Source organism: Aspergillus uvarum (genome assembly GCF_003184745.1).
Source record: "Aspergillus uvarum CBS 121591 unplaced genomic scaffold BO82scaffold_4, whole genome shotgun sequence".
NCBI classification, from domain to species: Eukaryota; Fungi; Ascomycota; class Eurotiomycetes; order Eurotiales; family Aspergillaceae; genus Aspergillus; species Aspergillus uvarum.
The window spans coordinates 436,713-454,901 of NW_020291301.1; the positions used below are offsets into that span (position 1 = coordinate 436,713).

Below are 18,189 nucleotides of genomic sequence, written 5' to 3' on the forward strand. Positions count from 1 at the left end.
AGTTACAAATAAAGACTAATGATCCGGGGCCAGGTGTACTCGCACCTCCAGCATTAGCTTCTATATCAACAAAAACGTGCGCAATTCCTCCCATTGCAAGTGTTTCCTATCCACTGCCTGGACGTCAAAGCTAGCCAGTAACCTTGCGAGGATCTGTCGCTCCTTCTCTTACGCCGCGTCCACGTCCTCGACCAATTTGGGTAGCCTCGGCCATCCGCCTTTGCTCTAACCTCTCTGTGAGCTCCTCCAGCAGCTTTTTAGGAGTCTTTCCATAAGCATTGGGTCGATCTATCGAGCCTCCTGCCTCCACCAGCATTTCGATCCATTGCTTTCGTGCTTGGACCGGAGCATCCTTGGGCTGCGAGGGGTCAGGGCGCCCACGTTCGTCGAGCTTGCGGATGAGTGTCCCTTTCATCACCTGGTGGAGGGGTGTATTCCCCTGCTGGTCAGCCACGTCCACCTCCGCTCCACAGGCGATCAGATACCTAGCTGCCTCGACCTGATCCATCTTTCTGACGAGATAATGCATCGCCGTACAGCCATCAGCATCCGTCGCGTTTATGTCTGGCGAAGCTTGCAGTAGACGCTCAAACATTGCCCGTGGAATGTGCTCAGTCCAACCGTGGGCACACAGGCGATGCAGACACAGCCGAGCATCGGCCCCGTGGGCCAGCAAAATCTCGATCAATTGCGTGAACCGCGCATCGTTGACTTTCCCGTATCGCATACCATGGCCATCTACTGCATCCTGTAGAATTGTAGGCTCGAAAGTGTCTCCCTCGCGTTCGTCGTTGCGGACAGACTTCAAAGTCGCCGCTAGCGGTCCAGCATCCAGCAACATCTCCACCACCGCCAGAACGCTCGCGGGTCCCGCGTGCCGGGATCTCACCGCATAATGAAATGCCGTGGCCCCCAGCCGGTCTCGGGCGTTAATTGTCTCAGGGTCTACTGCTAGAAGGTATTTGACGGTCTCAGCCAACCGTTCGGAGGGTATCTTCTCTTCATGCGCCAATTCATCATCTGTGTCATCATCCTTGTTCACTTTTCGAGGCTTGTCGTCCGGCGTGCCCATCAAAGCCCAGTGTAGGGGAATCCGGCCCTGATCGTCCTTGCGGGAAATCATTTCCGCCACACTCACCCCCTCGCCGCGATGGTCCACCAGCGCACGAATCCCCTCGAGATTTCGGTACACGCTAGCGATATGTAAGGCGGTGACTTCTCTGCTGCGTCCCATGACACCCTCATCAGTCATCCACAGGGTAGGATCACCCCAGCTCTGCCGGGCATGCACGTCTGCGCCTTCTGCGATCAGCCGCGAGGTTAACTGGTAGCTAGCATGCGGTATTGCGGCTCCGAGCATGGTCTCTTGCAGCTCTTTCGCAGACTGCGATGGCTCACTAGCATTGCCATCATCGCCGCGTCTCTCTTGCTCGTCCTCCTGTCCATTATGAAAAACATCCGAATCCCGAGCCGAACATCCCTGGTCTAGTAGAAAGTGAATGAACTCCTCATGCTCCGCAAAGCCCACCCCCCGCCTAAGCCCACTGGCAGCGCTGAACAGCGGCGTGTGGCCGCGGGCATTCCGGTCCTGCAGCGTCGCCAACGGGGGATCGTGCTGCAGAAGCCAGAGCACCATCTCCCGATTCGCAGCAGCACACGCCTCGTTGATGGGCGAGAAGTCCAGCTGCGTTAGGTATTGGTCTAGCGGCGGCTGATCAGGGTTATTATACGTTGGATCCGTTAGGTAGATCTCGATGAGGGCGCGAAGGGCCTCCCAGCTACCGGATCCGGCTGCCACAAAAAAGGGATGCCAGTAGGGGGCTTCGTAACCTTCCCAGAACACCCGCGTGTTGGGCGATGCGTGATAGAGTCGGAGAGCTGCGAGGTCGTTTCGCGCCACGATGCGGCCGCAGAGCGCTCCCCACCCATCCTCGTACACTGGGGTGCCGTCGGTGTCGTGGAAGGCGAAGGTGCGGTGGCGTTCGTGGAACTCAGGGTATGACATTTTGCGTCCGAGGTATGGATGGGCAGAACAGTCACGATAAGTAGTGAAGGGGGAGTGGCTGCAAGGGGAAGGCGGGTGGGCTTTATATGTTACCCGCAGAAACATTTTCCAGCGGGGTCCCGATGCGGGAAGGCGCCCTTTGTTAGTGCGGGGATGCGTGGAATTACGGGGAAGTCATATCGCAATGTACTGCCACGCGATAGCCCCGAAACCGTTCTCAACGTCAACTGTTATTTATATGTATATACTATGGAAGGCACGGGCTAATCTCTCTCTTTCTCTCTTCAACTAGTTTGCGTAGAGAGCTGTTGTTCCCCGATGACGACGGTTATACTTGTTGGATACACATGCAGCAGGTTCGCAGCAGGTGAAGGTATCTAGAAATGCTTATGTACTTTCCCTTAATGAATTTTCATCGTTTCAGCTTTATACTGCTAGACCTGACGCTTTTCTGGCCGATATCAAGTTTTCTTAAAAGATAAAGTTATCTCCGCGATACAGCGACCACAACTTAAAACTCCTGTGGTACTGTGGCAATGCTTCTGAAAGAGAGGCGATGAAAGAACATGCTACGAGTGTATGGGACCACAAACTTGTGTATCTGTGATGTTGACCGTGTACGATGTACTAGCGGAGAGAACAGCAGACTTCTTGATATCCAATGCGTGTGTACAAGATGAAGGAACTATATATATCCCAGTCTGCTGCTCTTTAAAGTTGTTGGTGATGGAACATCGATAGTGATTATAGGTGCTTTAGAATGCCTGATGAATGATTAATGGCAATATTTCCAATGCTAAAACCCGATAGAACCTAGTAATCCATGGTTGTAGTGAGGCAAGTAGTTAGGATACTACAACGGGGAGAAGACTTTATGCTTGTACAGATGACTCAGCATTTTCCATCATAATGCACAACGGTCTGTGCAGGCCTCTGTGTCCTCGGAGATGCATCCATGCTGGAAAACATAGTAAGTCATGGTTTGGTTCCCGTAGACAGATACTCACATGTGATATTTTTCACTTCTGTTACAGGCGATAGTCACACTCGCCACACAACTAACAGTCTGCACCCTTCAGTCATGCAGTCTTCTCTATATTGGAGCATATGCAAGGACTACGAGTCGTGGTCGCATTCTCGGAGCTCGCAACTCATGACGAAAAGAATTCTGTATTAGAGTCTCCCGCGAGTCTTAAGAGGTGTCTGTAAGCGTGAGAGTAGAGTGGTGGATGGCGGTCCAATACTTTGGCTGCCCGAAATCTCAGTCAGAAGATCGACAGCCGGTCTTCAACGCCACAGGGATCGTCCATACCGTGGCTCAAGGGGGTTGCACAATGCTCCAAAAATCAGCCCTTCTCGACTTCTACCAGCACAAAGACAAGGTCTCCAATTCGGAAGTCCCGAGCCAGGTTCGAGATATAAGAGCCGGTCTTTACGTCTGCGAAAAGTCAAGGGTGGACAAAAGTCAATTCCAACGGCAGAACAAAGATCAGTTCGTCCAAGGTAGTCTCATCTGGAACAAATCTAAAGGCCGGACCTTGATCCAATCCCTGCAGCTACTCTCAGGCAGGTAAGACAGAGGCGCTCTCGCACCTGCCCAGACTATGAATAACATCATGATGCAGACTGACGCAGAAGGCACGGCCACAAGCATTGGCCACCCGACCCATTATAAAACCGCCCATCATTCCTGGTCTCTTGCACTTGCCTTGACCTCTTGCTTAGGCGGAGCCCTCATTAACATCGCCATGAAAACTTCCATTGCGGCTGTCGTGTCCGCACTCGCAGCTGGCGCCGCAGCTCTTCCCTTTCCCTCTGCGTATACTCTTGTCGCAGATGGAGGCTGGACTGTAGTTACCGACGGAAGTATGTCCTCTATTCCCCCGTTTACCCCCATCTGAGATATTCGCTCTTGACCTGACATCGCCTTAGCTCATGCCTTCATTGGTACCGGAGACATCGACAACTACCCCATCCTGATCTGTGAGCTCCATCCACTCAATCTTTACCTTATCCGTCCCAACTACTAAGCATGTGGATTGAGGAACAGTGAGAGGAGGCAACAACAACAGCAAAATCACCGGAGCAGCGCAGCACCGGTCCTCTGCTGGCGTGCAACACTTCTACGTCATGGGGAGTACGGATGCGCCCGTGACGCTGACGAGCCCCAACGCCGACGCGCCCAGCGGTGCCGTCGTGGCGGGATTCGGGGTCGACAATCAGAATTACCTGACGGTCAACGGGAAGAGCAGTGCCTTCGGGGTGGATCCCAACTCGGGCCAAATCAGGGAGATCTATCATCTGGGGAAGGGATCGGGGTCCCAGTATCAGCCGATCTCATTGTGGGTGAAGGAATGCAAGGGGTGTTAGATGGTGTTACATTTAGCATTGTTGGGGCGGAAAGGCTTGTTGTGGCGGTGTAGTAGGGTGAGAGAATGCTCAAAAGAAGTCTGTTGGTAGGGCACTGTGGCTTTGAAGGGTGATGGTGGTGACGATGTGACATTGTGGAAGCATGGAGAAGGGTGCATTTACTGTGACTGGCTTGATGAAGTCGCAAGGGTGGGTGTTTTGTACTACATCGTTGACTGCTTGAAGCGTTTGTTGGCTGCACGAGTCTATGAGATCTCTGGATCAGCAGTTCTCGGGTCAGTGCCTGGTATATAGGAGACTATGTGGAGGGTCATAGTTCTAGGAAAATAGAGTTATTTGATATTATACGGAGTACAGATGTATAAAGACGGCGGTTAGAGCTGGATGCCTTAATTTATAGGCACTGAGGCCAACAAGCTGATCTCGTGATCAGCCGCTCCTCCTTCTCCTTCTTCTGCCTCACTTCCCCCCTCTACCTTCCCATTCAATCCGCTCATCTCACCCATCGCATTGATTCCATTTACCATTTGCTTTACAATCCCATTGACGAGCCCATCTGCCATACTCTTTCCCGGCTCAGGTAACGGGATGACCGCTTGTCGCGACGCGAGCTGCTCCTGCGACGGCAGCGGCGTGTTGACATCTTGGCGCGCGATCGCCTCCACCTTGGCGCACAGCTTCTTCAATGTCTCCTCCGCGAATGACTGCGACATGGCATGAGTCGAAAAGATCATCTCGATCCGCACCTGTGAGCCCACCGGGGTGGCTAGAATTGACAAATCACAAGCATCGGGGGCAGGGCAGATGAATCCGGGGGCACATTTCAAGGTCCCTTCTATCGAGACCGGCTGCGTGGGATCCTCTTCCGCTCCAAACTCTTGGTACTGGAAGACCGAACTGAATCGCGTCGCGGCAGGCCAATCGGTACACTGGTCGATAATGTGCTGGAACCCGAGGCTCTCGTGCGGAATTGTGTCGGTCTGCTGTTGCTGGATCATCCGCAGCAGCTCGAGGACCGTACGCACAGCGGTCATGTCCACTCGGACGGGCACGATGTTCAGACACGGTCCCATGACGGACTCGACGTTGTCCAGGGCAAGGTTGCGACCCGACACCATGTGGCCATAGACCACGTCCGCTGTGGCTGCCAACTCCCCCAGCACCATCGCCCACGCTGCTTTGATCACCGTAGCGGCGGTGATCCCGTGGTCCTTGTATGCGACCAAGGGGACCATGTCCACAATCATTGTGTTGAGCACGTTGGTGATGGATGGCTTGGTGTGTTCGACCACCGCGGTCATCGCGGATCCAGCCAACATCCGTCGGTAGAAGGCCTCGGCGCCCTCATTGGCGAGTAACTGCATGCGCACGAAATCGGCAAACTGGGGTCGCTTCACAAGAGACTCGCTTCTGTAGGCATTGCGGAGGTCTTGCATCAAGAGTGGCATGGAGGAGCCGTCGTATTGCCCGTGAGAGATGCGCATGATGAGACGGTGTCGAATCGCTCCATTCTTGATCACCATAAATCGGACAATGGGCTCGCCTAGACGTGGCGGGCGAGCAAGATCTTCACGAACAAGTATTTCGGATGGGTCTTGATCATCCTGGATATGGAACGTGTATTCGGGAGTCACCGACCGCAGCACGACTTGCAATAGTTGCGAGTCGGTCTTCACAAACACCGTGCGAAGGATTGCGTGGTGCTTCAGCAGCTCCTCGCAGGCCGTCTGCAAGCGTCGCAGGTCAATCGGCCCGGTAAAATTGAACACAAGGTAATTGCTCCAGCCGCGAGTCTTGTTCAGCCCACCGCCAATAGCAAGCGACTGAAAGTCGGTGACCTCAAGCACGTCTTCGATGTTGAAGGCAGGAAAGTCTACTTGCGGCAGCACAATATCGTCCAACAACTTGTCCTTGGTGAAGGACTTGAGCGTTGAGAAAGGTTCAAATGTCTGGGGTCGCTGTTGATGCGACAGCGTTTCCGCTACGGTACTCATCGCCTCCAGAGTCGGGTGCTGAAAGACGGTGGCAGTCGAGAGAGGGATGCCTTGGGCACGAGCCGCGGACGCTAGTCGCATGGCCGTGATCGAATCACCTCCCAGCCGAAGGAAGTTGTCATTGAGACTGATCTGCGCGGCCGATGTCTTGAGAACCTCGACCCATAGTTGCTGCAAGGCAAGCTGCATCTCCGTAGTCGGGGGTCGCGCCTCCTCAGTTGATCCGGTGTATTCGGCCATCTGTCTTTGAGTCATCTCGCTACCGCACCGGATCAGTGTCTTGCGGTCTGCCTTGCCAGATGGTAGCCTGGGAATGTAGTTCACTGGAAGGTAGGCACTGGGAATCATGTGCATTGGCAGGAAGTCGGCCAGCCGGTCCTCTAGCCCGGACACCGCTGTCATATGACGGTCGCTTGGTGGAGGGATAATGATGGTAGAAGAGGAAACTTCTTCAATGGGAACAGGGAGGAATGCTACCAAGCGAGGCTGGCTAGAAGCGTCCTTGGAGGAAAGGATGTCAACGACGGCATCCGGTTTATTCGGCAGGCTCTGCTTGATGCGATACTCGATTTCTCCCAGTTCGATACGCTGACCACGCAGCTTCACCTGAGTGTCCTTGCGCCGCTGGAAGCTCAATGTACCGTCGGGATTATAGCGCACAAGATCACCAGTCTTGTACACCACAGGAGGCCGTGAAGCATCTTGCTTGTTGAGCCACCTTGGGTTCTCAACGAAAGCAGCCTGTGTCTTGGCTGGCTCTGCGAGATATCCACGACCCACGTTCCATCCTTCCATAACGAGCTCTCCAACGCTTCCTACCGGCACTAGTCTATGGTGATTGTCGGGCATGACAACCCAGGTGGCACCTGAGCATGCCCGCCCAATGTTCCTTGGGCTTGACTGGCTGGTGATCTCAAAGTTACTCGTGCTGCACACACAGCATTCACTAGGGCCATAAGCGTTGACCAATCGAAGTCGATGGGCCCAGGTCTCGATGTGCGATTGAGACATAGCTTCACCAGCCAGAATCAGTGTCTCTAGTGACGGAACATCATCAGGGTTGATGAGGTTCACAAAAGAGGGGGTCAAAGCGGCCCAGTTGCAGTTGGTCTCCCGGATTGCCTCCGTCACATCGCGCTTGCGCTGCTCTTCGGACGCCACGCACACGCAACCGCCGACAACTAGCGTTGTGAGAATTTCGACCAAGCTAGCGTCGAAAGTGAACGAAGCAAATTGCAACGCGCGAGTCGAATTATTCATCAGCATCGTCGATGCATGAGTTGTGGATGCGGAGGCGTATGCACCGTGTTGGATCACCGTACCCTTAGGTTCTCCCGTACTTCCAGATGTGAAAATAACGTAGGCAGAATTCTGAGGGGTGACACTCGTCGCAGGGAGACCACTGGTTGCAGGCTCTTCCGGTGTGTCTGCAGACAAAACTACTACATTGTATTCGGGTCCCAGAGATAGACACAACTCGTGTTGCTCGGGCGAGCATACAATAGTCTTGGCCTTCAATTTGGTGATCATGAGCTGGATACGACTCTTAGGCTGTGACGGATCGATGTTCAAGAAGGCACCACCAGCACGCATGACACCCAGCATAGCAGCGACGGGCCACCGGCTCTTCTCGAAACAACAAGGCACAAAGTCTTCAGGCTGGACGTTGAGCTCAGCAAGGCGATGTGCCAAGCGGGCAGAGTGCTTGTCCAAGTCGGCATAGGAGAAGGAACCATCCCACGAGCAGACAGCTTCTTTGCTAGTCTGCTCGGTGATACGCTCTTCGATCAACTGATGAATGGTCTTATGGACCGGGGCCGGAATGTTTTGGTTCCATTGCCGGATGCTCTCCTCATCCTTAGCACTGATGAAGGTGAGATCGTCCAACTTGGTCTCTGCATTTGAGGCGCAGAACTGCTGGAGGAGGTGTTCCAACTGAGCAAGGATCCGCTGGACGTAGTCGGCTGCGATGAGACTGGAGTCGAAGTGAGCGGCACACCTTACTCCCTGGGCCTGCAAGGTGCATTCCAAAGTGAGGGCGTATGTTCCGAAGTTGGCATCGGCGTCGGATACAGCTGTCAGGTCTGGCTCTTCAACAGTTGCCGGCTTTTCCTTGGCGGGCTGGACAACAAGCAGCGTCTGGAAGTCACAAGCACTGGCTGCCTCCGTGCTCAACCGACCGATGTTCTGCAGTCCCAGTTGCTCGAAGGCGATCATCCTAGCGGCCTGAGCCTGCAGGTTGCCGACAAACTCTTTAACTGTAGTGCTAGCATCGCCTGGAACCTTGACTCGCACTGGGACGGCAGCAATCCCCGGACCGACCAGACGATCGATGTCCAGCACAGGAGCATTTCGACCAGAAACAATGTTTCCGAACACCACATCCTCGGACTCGGAATGGGACCCGATCAGAATCCCCCAGGCTGCACGAATCATCGACGCCATCGTGATTCCCGGCAGGTTGTCTGTGCGAGGAAGAGTCATCTCGTAGATCGAAGTGGAGTCCGACACCGGCTGCTTTGCGGTAGAGACAGTGCACGGGAACTCGTTCCGAATCGCGCCAGCGAGGTAGTGTTGCCAGAAATCGGTGGAGTCTTTGGTGTCGGTCTGGACCACGTGGTTCATGAATGCCTTGAAGGTCGCATCTCGAGTCGGCCGCTGACCCTTGTATGCCTTGTCAATCCGTTCAAAGACAAGATCTAGTGTCCAGGCGTCGTAGACAGCGTGGTGAGCGGTCCATACGAAGATCCATCCGTGCTCCCCAGGAGCAAGGCCGTAGCGGGTCAAAACATCTCCTGCCCCCATAGGCTGCTTTTTATCATTGGCCAAGTACTCCTCGAGGCTTTCTCCAGTACGCCAGTCAACATTTTCCTGGATCACAGCCTGTAGCGATACCGACTGCTGCCGGTAGATGATGCGCGTCCGCAGGATGGGGTGTGCGGTGACTACGTCCTGGCATGCTTGCTTGAATCGTTCCAGGTCAATGTTCGGTCCGAGAGCAAGAGTGTGCTGCGCCATGTACACTCCATTGCGACTATCCGAGAGCGCCATCAGACCTTCCTGCATCGCGGTGCAAGGGTACAGGTCTTCGATAGCTGATTTGTCGACGCGACACTGCTCGGCTGCAGCGTCGAGCACGCTGTTGAGATCTTCGCTGGTGTTAAGCAAGGAGAACGGTACATCCTCAAACGGCTGGATGCTGTCGAGCAGAATGGAAGCTTCTGCCATATCGTCCAGAGTCGGATGGGTGAAGACATCTGCCACGCTCAATCCAATATTTTCACACCCGCAAAGGTTCACGACTTTCATGGCATCGATGGAGTTGCCACCCAGCTGCAGAAAGTCATCGTCTGCTGAAATCGACTCCTCCTCAACCTGCAAGACTTCGGCCCAGACTTTGCGAAGCGCAAAGCCAGTCTCGGTGGCAGGCTCCCGGTGATCCTTCTTAGTGGCACTTGTCAGCTGGGCAACAGTCAACTGTGAGGCGAATTCACTGATCGCCTTGCGGTTGGTTTTGCCGGATGGGGATAGCGGCATATGGTTCAGCTTGACCATTGTCGAAGGAACCATGTACGCGGGAACAGCAGCAGAGAGTTTGCTCTTCCAGCCCTGGGTCAACGCCTCGAGATCCTCCGCTGATGCCGGGTCGGGAGTCCGAAAGTTATCGTCGAATCCCTTTCTGAGTGCCACGAAAGCCGCCAGCATGGGTCGGTCCTGCTGGTCGACCGGCTTTACAAGGCCTACTGCTGCCTCTGTACCGCGGGGCAAAGCTTGGCGCAGGTGGAATTCGACCTCCTCCAGCTCGATACGCTGGCCGCGCAATTTCACCTGCATATCTTTGCGTCCGACCAGGTTGATCTGGCCATTGCTTCCCAGTCGCACCAAGTCACCAGTCTTGTAAGCCCGATCGGGCGACGACGCGCCCCGAATATCCTTCAGCCATTGGGTGTTCGAAATAAAGACAGAAGCCGTCTTCTCCGGTTGGTGGATGTACTCTCGTGCTAGCACTGGACCTTCGACCACCAGTTCACCGGTCGCACCGAGCGGAGCCAGCCGATCGTGATTGTTGATGTCGGCGACCCAAGCAGCGACACCTGTGCCCCGACCGATCGTTGAGCGCTCGACGGACCCCGAAAGATCTCCCGTCACGCAGACGGACGCTTCGCTTGCCCCGTACATGTTCAACATCCGCACTCGACTGCGCCACGTGTCAAGGTTATCCTGCTGGACTGGCTCACCGGCCAGGAGTAGCGTCTTGATATCCGGAACGTCTTCCGGTTTGATGGATCGTAGGAAGGAGGGCGTCGTGCAAAACCAGTTGGCTCGGAGTTCACGCATCGCCGCTGTTGTCCGACCCAGCCGGTCCTCCTTGGAGGGGACGCAGACACAGCCACCCTTAACCAGCGGGGTGAACAGCTCGAAGGTGTTCACGATGAACGTATAAGCTGCGAATTGGAATGTCCGGGTGTCGCTGTTGATGTTTAGCGGTTCACTGTGTGCACTGACACTAGAGCACACCGCGCGATGTTCGTGTACGATCCCCTTGGGTTTTCCGGTACTACCGGAGGTGAAAATTGCGAAGGCTGCATCGTGCGGGCTGGCGCGCTTAGGGAGTTCGAGGCAGGGGGGTAGGTTTTGAATGAAGTCTGCGTCCACCGCGGTGACATGGGACACATTCGGCGACACCATGTTCACATAGCCCGGCGTCGTGAGTACCAGGCTGGCTTCTACTTCGCTTATGATTGTCCTGAGACGGTCTATCGGCTGGGCAGGGTCGATGCAGACGAATGCACCGCCGGCCTTGAGAACTCCCAACATGGAGACTACGGCCCAGAGGGACTTGTCGAAGCAGACGGGCACGAACACCTCTGGTCCAACGTTCTGGGAGATGAGGAAGTTGCCCAGTCGCGCAGTGTAGTCTACCAGTTCCGAATACGATACGGACCCATCCCAGCATTCCAGCGCCGTGCGATTCGGATACTGCTTCGCCGCTTCGTCGATCTGTTCATGCAGACAGGTCTCGATGGTCGGAGACACCGTCGCATTCAGCTCCTGGAATCGCGCCCACGAGGACGGTCCAAGAAGGTCTACCTCTCCGATTGTGGTGTAGGGTTCGTCGCGGATGGCCGCTGTCGCTTTCGCAACCGCTTCCGCAACTGCAGCTGCGATGCTGTCGCCGATAGCCTGGGCGGCATAATGAAGGGTCACTTGGAGCTCTTCTGTCGCATCGGTGACTGAGAGTATAAGGGGAAACTGACCGGTCAGCAGGGAAGATCGAGTGATGATTCGAGGAGTGGGTTGGCTTACATCAAAGGGATCGACTTGCGCAAAGTGTGGTTCCTGAGTTTGCGTCGACTTCCAGATAAGCGTATTGAATGATCTGCTCAAGGCCGCCCAGTCCTTGAAATTCTGGACGGTCGGTACATCCTGCGCGGGCTGTTGGACCGACGGCTGAAGCTGCGCCAGAGCAGTGTCGCCAGGGATCTCACCGTGGCACACTGCGAACCACAAGGTATCGGCCACCGTGCTGTCCGCCAATCCAAAGGAGAGGACATCACTCCCCGTGTAGTATCGTAGTACGACCGTCCAAGCTTCCAACACAGCCTCGGTGGAGCATGCGCCCGCGCGCACTGGGATTGACTGGAACTCCGGCGCATTGTGCTGGAGATTCTCGGTCGGGAAGTGGCAGAGTGCTGCGTCGAAGGCACCAGGCACGATCTGCAACATGACTGCGCGCGTCAAGTGAGAGTAAGGGCAGTGATTAGAACGAATGAGGGGTATTTGGCAAGTCGCACTTGCTGATTACATATAGCTAGAGGTGGTGAATTGCGCGGGTTTGGAACGACAGAGGTTGATGTGATCATGCAGGGAGGTAAGTTCGCGAGAGCAATTGTGATCGAGAAGAAAAGTTGGGAAGGATAAGCAAGCTTGAGCTTCGCAGTTCGGAGCTCTCGAGTGAGATTCTTGTCTCGTGCCTGGCAATTTGCAATTGCTAGGTCACTCACTCACTAACTGACAGGACAGACTCTTTCTCTCTTTTCCAGATCCGGCTATGCTTCCGGCTTGATCCCCTCTTGTGCGTGGACACCCAGTACTGAGCTGAGTGTGCTGCTGTCCCTGAGGATCAACCTTGGGGTCCATTCATTGCCTCGGGGTCAGTCTAAGCCGGGACTGGCTCTGATCTCCTGTCTCCGCTGTAGCATTGCGTGACAGTGTGAAGAAGTGGCTAGACGTGTTCAGAGCTGCAATAGCTGTAAGGGCTAGTATGGCAGCTGGCAGCTTGTGTTTTGATACAGTCATGACCGTGACGGTGACGGTAAGCGATTAGATAGAGTTTCCTCATCTTGCTCATCGACCCACTGTGGATCTCATCGTGGCCTTGGCTTGGTTTACGTCATGGTTCATGGCTCATGGCTCATGGCTCATGAGCTCAATTTTACTGGCAGGGGAGAAGCTTGGACTTCTGCTCAGCTTCCAACAGGGTCGCGTAGATTACTGTTTGAGTAGTTCTTTCTGCAAGGTGCCAAGTCCTCAGTATACGCTAGAGATATGCCGAGTTTTCGGCACTGATTCAAGGAAATCAGCTGGTTGCATTGACGGATAGCTGGCTTTTGGATGCAATGCTCATCGTATGCTATAATAATGATTCTATGACGGCTCAGGATTGAGATGAGAGGGTCTTCGCTGCAAGTTTGTTTTTGATGTTGGTGTAGATGAAGGAACAGACAGCATCCATGGAAGAGTCTCGGGCATAGATCGGGAAGTACCGTGGGCTCGGAACATGCTGCTTTTTCCCGATCGGGAAGATGATATTCGTCACCCGCTGCGGCTTGGAAGCTCCACTCTTTTTTTTTTCTCAAGAGTAAAATCCCCTTCCGAAACAATTCCGCCAAACTCTTCGTCGTCAATCACAGTTCTGCTATTTCTGGATATCGTGGGTTTCCTGTACAGATGCGTACACTCAACCGACGATCGACACAAAACCCACAATCTCCTGGACCCTGCGCTGCACTCCCTGCCAGCCTTCATATCAAATCAACCACCGGTACTCAATACTTTTCAGATATCTAGTGTCTCGACACAAAGCCCACTTCTCCGGCAGTGCTCGGAACCTACTCTCCGCTGAGGGTCTCAGGGCTCTGCAAGGGGTTCAAGATTATCGCACCCTGTGCAGTGTGGTTTGGGAACGTGCCAAGCGCAGAAATGGAGTCTGTAGAGATGATCCGTATAGACAGGCAAAATAAGTAGTACAACGCTGGCACTCTTCGAGGGGAATAGGTCTGGTCGAGGTTGTTCCATCCCTGTCACTCCTTTGATTATTGTTGTTGTTGTATTGTTGTGCTGGATTTCCGTCACCATGAAGGATACCGAAAGTGTGCTGGTGCAAACTAACATCGATCGACGAACCTGCCGTCGTGTGAAGCCGATGCAGGTCCTTGTGCTTGGACTCTGCCGTACAGGAACATTGTGTACGTCGCCACTCTCCCAGCGCCAATGCACGGTTGCTTTCGCACTCCCCTGCGACACTATTCCCTCCCAACAAACACTAATAACCTCCCAGCAACATGGCTCGCGCTCCAAGAACTCGGCTACGAGACCTACCACATGACCTCGATCATGCAGAACCCCAAGGACGCGGTGCTGTGGGCCGAGGCCTTCCGCGGGAAATACCACGACGGCCGCCCCTTCACGCGCGCCGACTGGGACCAGCTCTTAGGCCACGTCGAAGCCGTCACGGATTTCCCGGCCGCCATCTTCGTCGAGGAGCTGGTCGCCGCCTACCCGGACGCGAAAGTGGTGCTGACGCTGCGCGATGTCGACGCCTGGTACGCCTCGATGCAGCAGACCATCATGGCGCAGACCTACAGCCCCCTCGCGACGCTGCTGGGGTGGATCGACCCCGAGAAGTTCGGGGCGGGCAACCGCATGTGCCGCCTGGGGTTCGACGCGATGTTCGCCGGCGACTTCGCCCGCAATGGCAAGCAGGCCTTCCGCGAGCATTACGATCGCGTCCGAAGCGTCGTGCCGCGCGATCGTCTGCTCGAGTGGAACCCTGCTGAGGGCTGGGTGCCCCTCTGTAGCTTCTTGGGGAAGGATGTCCCGGCCACGCCCTTCCCGCGCGCCAACGAGAAGGCGATCTTTCAGAAGAAGTCTGCCGCGGTGGTACGGAGCGCGTTTGGGAGGTTTTTGAAAAAGATGACATGCTACGGGCTGGGCATTGCGGTGGCATATTTGGCAGCCAGACATGGCAGGGAGGTGTGGTTGCGTGTGACGCAGTGGGTGTAGATTTTGGGGGGTAATTACATTTCGTTGTGTATACTTTGGGCTTTGTACGTCTTCGCTTTGAGATGTTTGTACATAGATGATTTTGTGTTTTATAGATCATGGATATGTAATCTTGGTTGTTTGACGATGAACCGCTCGATTCCCGATCGATTTGATTTTGCCGACCCGCTGTTGACCTGAGACGATCGGCGGCAATTTGGAAAGAATAAGCATGGGAAAAGAAGGAAAGAAAGGAAAAACGAAAACGGGAAAAAGAAAATATATCCCCGACATGGAAAAACCAAAAAAAAAAAAAAAAAAAAAAAAAAAAAAAAAAAAAAAGAAAAAAGGTCTCTACCTGCTCCCGGAGTTGACTTCTGCACCGCGAGGATCATGGCACGCTGCATCTATATGCCTGGTGTTTTACCGGTCCTTGCCCGCTGATATCTGCCCTATGCAGCCTTTCGGCGACCGAACTTGATATTGATATGCTATATCCTGGATCTGGTCGTATTCCTATGTGTATGTCAAGTAAAATTTCCACGTCATTAGGCTTGGACAGCTCTTTCTCAGGCCCTCCGCTGGAGCCCTGTTTCAATCGGGATTCAGGAAACATGGTTGCGTTGACCCTGATCCGATCAGTCCCACCTACTGTATCTGGGGAAGATCACCTCGAGGCCGAGATCCATCGATCGTCGAGCTGGTGGATATGCTGTATCGCCAGTGTGGAGACACCTGACTCGCTGCTGCGTGAGAGCATCTCTTGTACTGCATTGCAGATAGAAGAATACGAGTGTTGTTCGAATGCGACCGCATCTTATGAGTGTTGTAGATATCATCAAGCCTTGTAGTCCATGAGTCAACCCAGTAAAGGTAGATGAACATGAATAAATTAATGGTTTGTGCATCAGTGATCTCGAGATGAAACAACATCGTGGTGGAGCCCCGTCGGTGATGTCAGGGTTCTGGCCACGTCTTGCCCTAACTGGTAAACAGCAAAGTCTGGCAATGTCAAGGACCCTGACTGGCCATGGAATCATCATTCTCTTCCGCATTCCCGCCTCTCGATCCTGACTTCTGCCGCTGGGTCCTGTCGATCGATCCGCTGATCGTCGGTACTGGAAGACTAAAGTGTGGAGCCCGGGAAAGAGCACCGGCAAACCGGTTCGTTTGACTCTCACTCCACTCTCCAGAGTCCAGGAGAGGAGTTCACCAAAGCTGCCCCAGTCAATCTGCCTTGGCTTTCTTTCCCTTGTCTGGCTCTTCGCCTCCCGTAATTGTCACCACCTGCTTCTTCCTTCCTCTGACCTCTCTTTCTCCTTCCCTCCCTCCCCTCTTCCACTCTCTTCCTCTCCTTGCCTCATCACTTGACCCTCTTTTTCTCTCTCTGTCTTCCTAATTTGTTGATTCGAACACTTCAACTGACTCTTGAGCTCCATTCCCACTGATACACTCTTTGTTTTGTCTCACTTATCCACCATCTTTGCTTCATTACCATCATTATGCGCTTCGCACTCTGGTCCACTGCCCTCCTCGTCGGCTGCATGGCCGCTCCCATGCCTCCGACGCACCCGCTCATTGTCCGAAGAGAATTGACTGAGGTAAGGATCGCTGGGCTGCGTCAATCTGGAACTAGGATGGGTCTGCTCAAACTAACACTTTGCTCATCATTACTGCATAGAATGGTGAAGTGGTAAGTCAACCCTGGTGCATATTTGAGTGTGTCTCGAGGGGCCGGAGGGGCTGACAAGACGCGCAGGATGTATGTATCAGGCTCCACTGCGGTGGTAATATTCGTTCAATGCGCGTGCTGACGATTGTGTGATTCGCCCGTCTCAAGCCTGTAAGTTCACCTACCAGTTTGGGAAATGCTGATACCAACGGGTTGCTTAGGTTGTATGTTGTTCTTGATCTGGTATAGCTTTGTTGACCGTGCAGTGTAAGACTGATTGCTGGGATAGAATGTGAGTCTCTCTTCTTGCGGTGCACCGTACTGATCCTTCCGCTAACTATTGTTTAGAATGTACGCCAATCATCCTTTGACCTATGCCATTGGAAGCTGCTAATATACACAGGGCGTGAGTACCCTTGTGTCGACTTGATCTAAGATCCGGCTGCTGATCTTGGCACTTGCTGGCTTGTAGACTGTAAGTTTGACCTATTCTTGCTCTTTGACGTGACTGACACCGACAGGTGGTATGTACTCTTTTGCCTGGTATTGGTTGACCTCCATTGACGTGGATCTTTCCCTGTCATCAGAACGTGAGTTTACCCCTCCATTCTAGACTCATGCCAAGCTAATGTACCCAGAATGTGAGTTTCCTCAAAATCTTCACTCCAATGGCTGATGGAGTATCGAAACTGAGACGGAGAACAGAACGTAAGTTGACCTTCCACAGTGCAATTTTTTCCGCTAATTATGCTTAGGTTGTGAGTATTTCCTGTCCTATCAAACAGCTGATTATCTCATCCTTACTTTTCCATAACAATGCAGAGCGTAAGTCTCTCCCCACAGCTTATTTGCATCTGCTAATATCATCCAGCTTGTGAGTGCCCCAATCGAATAGCTTTGATATTTGCACGTGCTAACCCTTACCCTCTCTTGGTAATTAGCTGGTAGGTCCGAATCAACATTAAGAGTTAGGATGAGATCCACACTAACAAAAAAAGCAGAGCGTAAGTCCCAAGTCATACTGACAAGGAATGGCTGATGCTGAGTGCATGTTCCTTAACATAGTTTGTACGTATCCCACCCACCACAGTAAGATCCTACTAACCCAGCCAGTGTGTAAGGAAACCCCACATCCGGCCCATCAGAAACAGCATTAACGCATACTCCCGCGATCAGAAAGAAAAGGTAAACCCACTCCCTTCCCGATATGGAGTTGCCTATCTACATCAACAACTCATGGCTAACCGATCAGCGCGACAACGACGAACCGTTGACCTCCGATGGCGACGTGGACCCCGTCAATGACGGCGAGGTCAACAACAACATCTCGCTGATCCGGCTCTGCTAGACGATCGTCAGCTCCGGCCGAGAGCTACCACGGACTCCCGAGGGTTCAGCGAAGGGTGGACCCAAGCGGTCGGGACCGCGTCCTTCTGCCCTCCCTCCCATCTGCTATCGTGTGGCTGAAGATCGCTCGGAAGAGAAAGCAGGGCACCGGGGAACGAATTGGGGCTTGCCGAGGAGGACTTGCCGAGGAGGACTTGCCGAGGAATTACTTGCTCCGGTGGATTGGAAATTCTAGTCAATAGGTTATCCCTCGTTAGATAGGGCATGTCATACCATTGCACTCTTCCCGTCTCTATCCACTGTGACTGTAGATCTAGCTTGGATTTATCCACGTAGGCGTTAGGATCCATATAATGTACGTAGACGTTAGGCTATGACGCATGCGATGCTTAAGATCTTGTTTCGTGGCTATATCAAATGGTGCTTCGATGGTATAAAGAGATGAAGTTCTGGTGCCGGGTCGTTGGTTGGGTGTGATACCGACGCCCCTTCTGAGAGGCATGACCAGTCGACATCACCAGCTGCGAATTATTGTG

The 18,189-nt window shown here is 53.6% G+C and overlaps 5 protein-coding genes across 5 annotated transcripts; 3 read left to right on the plus strand and 2 right to left on the minus strand.

Annotated features, from left to right (window-relative positions):
- Positions 1 to 45: 45 nt before the first annotated feature.
- On the minus strand, positions 46 to 2,017 carry BO82DRAFT_350468 (ankyrin). The gene has a single exon (XM_025634161.1). It carries the CDS (start codon positions 2,003 to 2,005, stop codon positions 131 to 133), a length of 1,875 nt encoding a protein of 624 aa, XP_025496396.1. The 5' UTR covers positions 2,006 to 2,017; the 3' UTR covers positions 46 to 130.
- Positions 2,018 to 3,464: 1,447 nt separating this feature from the next.
- BO82DRAFT_388869 (uncharacterized protein) lies at positions 3,465 to 4,697 on the plus strand. Its single transcript, XM_025638412.1, has 4 exons — positions 3,465 to 3,575; positions 3,631 to 3,871; positions 3,938 to 3,988; positions 4,056 to 4,697. The coding sequence occupies exons 2-4, from the start codon at positions 3,754 to 3,756 to the stop codon at positions 4,373 to 4,375; spliced, it is 489 nt and encodes a 162-aa protein (XP_025496397.1). The 5' UTR covers positions 3,465 to 3,575; positions 3,631 to 3,753; the 3' UTR covers positions 4,376 to 4,697.
- A 67-nt stretch (positions 4,698 to 4,764) lies between these two features.
- Positions 4,765 to 12,434, minus strand: BO82DRAFT_418569 (acetyl-CoA synthetase-like protein; the record flags this gene model as incomplete). Its single annotated transcript, XM_025640075.1, has 1 exon — positions 4,765 to 12,434. Exon 1 carries the CDS (start codon positions 12,094 to 12,096, stop codon positions 4,765 to 4,767), a length of 7,332 nt encoding a protein of 2,443 aa, XP_025496398.1. The 5' UTR covers positions 12,097 to 12,434.
- A 1,292-nt stretch (positions 12,435 to 13,726) lies between these two features.
- BO82DRAFT_418571 (sulfotransferase family protein) lies at positions 13,727 to 14,655 on the plus strand (the record flags this gene model as incomplete). The annotated part of the gene is made up of 2 exons (XM_025640076.1): positions 13,727 to 13,838; positions 13,931 to 14,655. 2 exons carry the CDS (start codon positions 13,727 to 13,729, stop codon positions 14,653 to 14,655), a joined length of 837 nt encoding a protein of 278 aa, XP_025496399.1.
- A 1,481-nt stretch (positions 14,656 to 16,136) lies between these two features.
- BO82DRAFT_397943 (uncharacterized protein) lies at positions 16,137 to 17,654 on the plus strand (the record flags this gene model as incomplete). Its single annotated transcript, XM_025638989.1, has 3 exons — positions 16,137 to 16,235; positions 16,316 to 16,327; positions 17,559 to 17,654. The coding sequence occupies 3 exons, from the start codon at positions 16,137 to 16,139 to the stop codon at positions 17,652 to 17,654; spliced, it is 207 nt and encodes a 68-aa protein (XP_025496400.1).
- Positions 17,655 to 18,189: the final 535 nt, after the last annotated feature.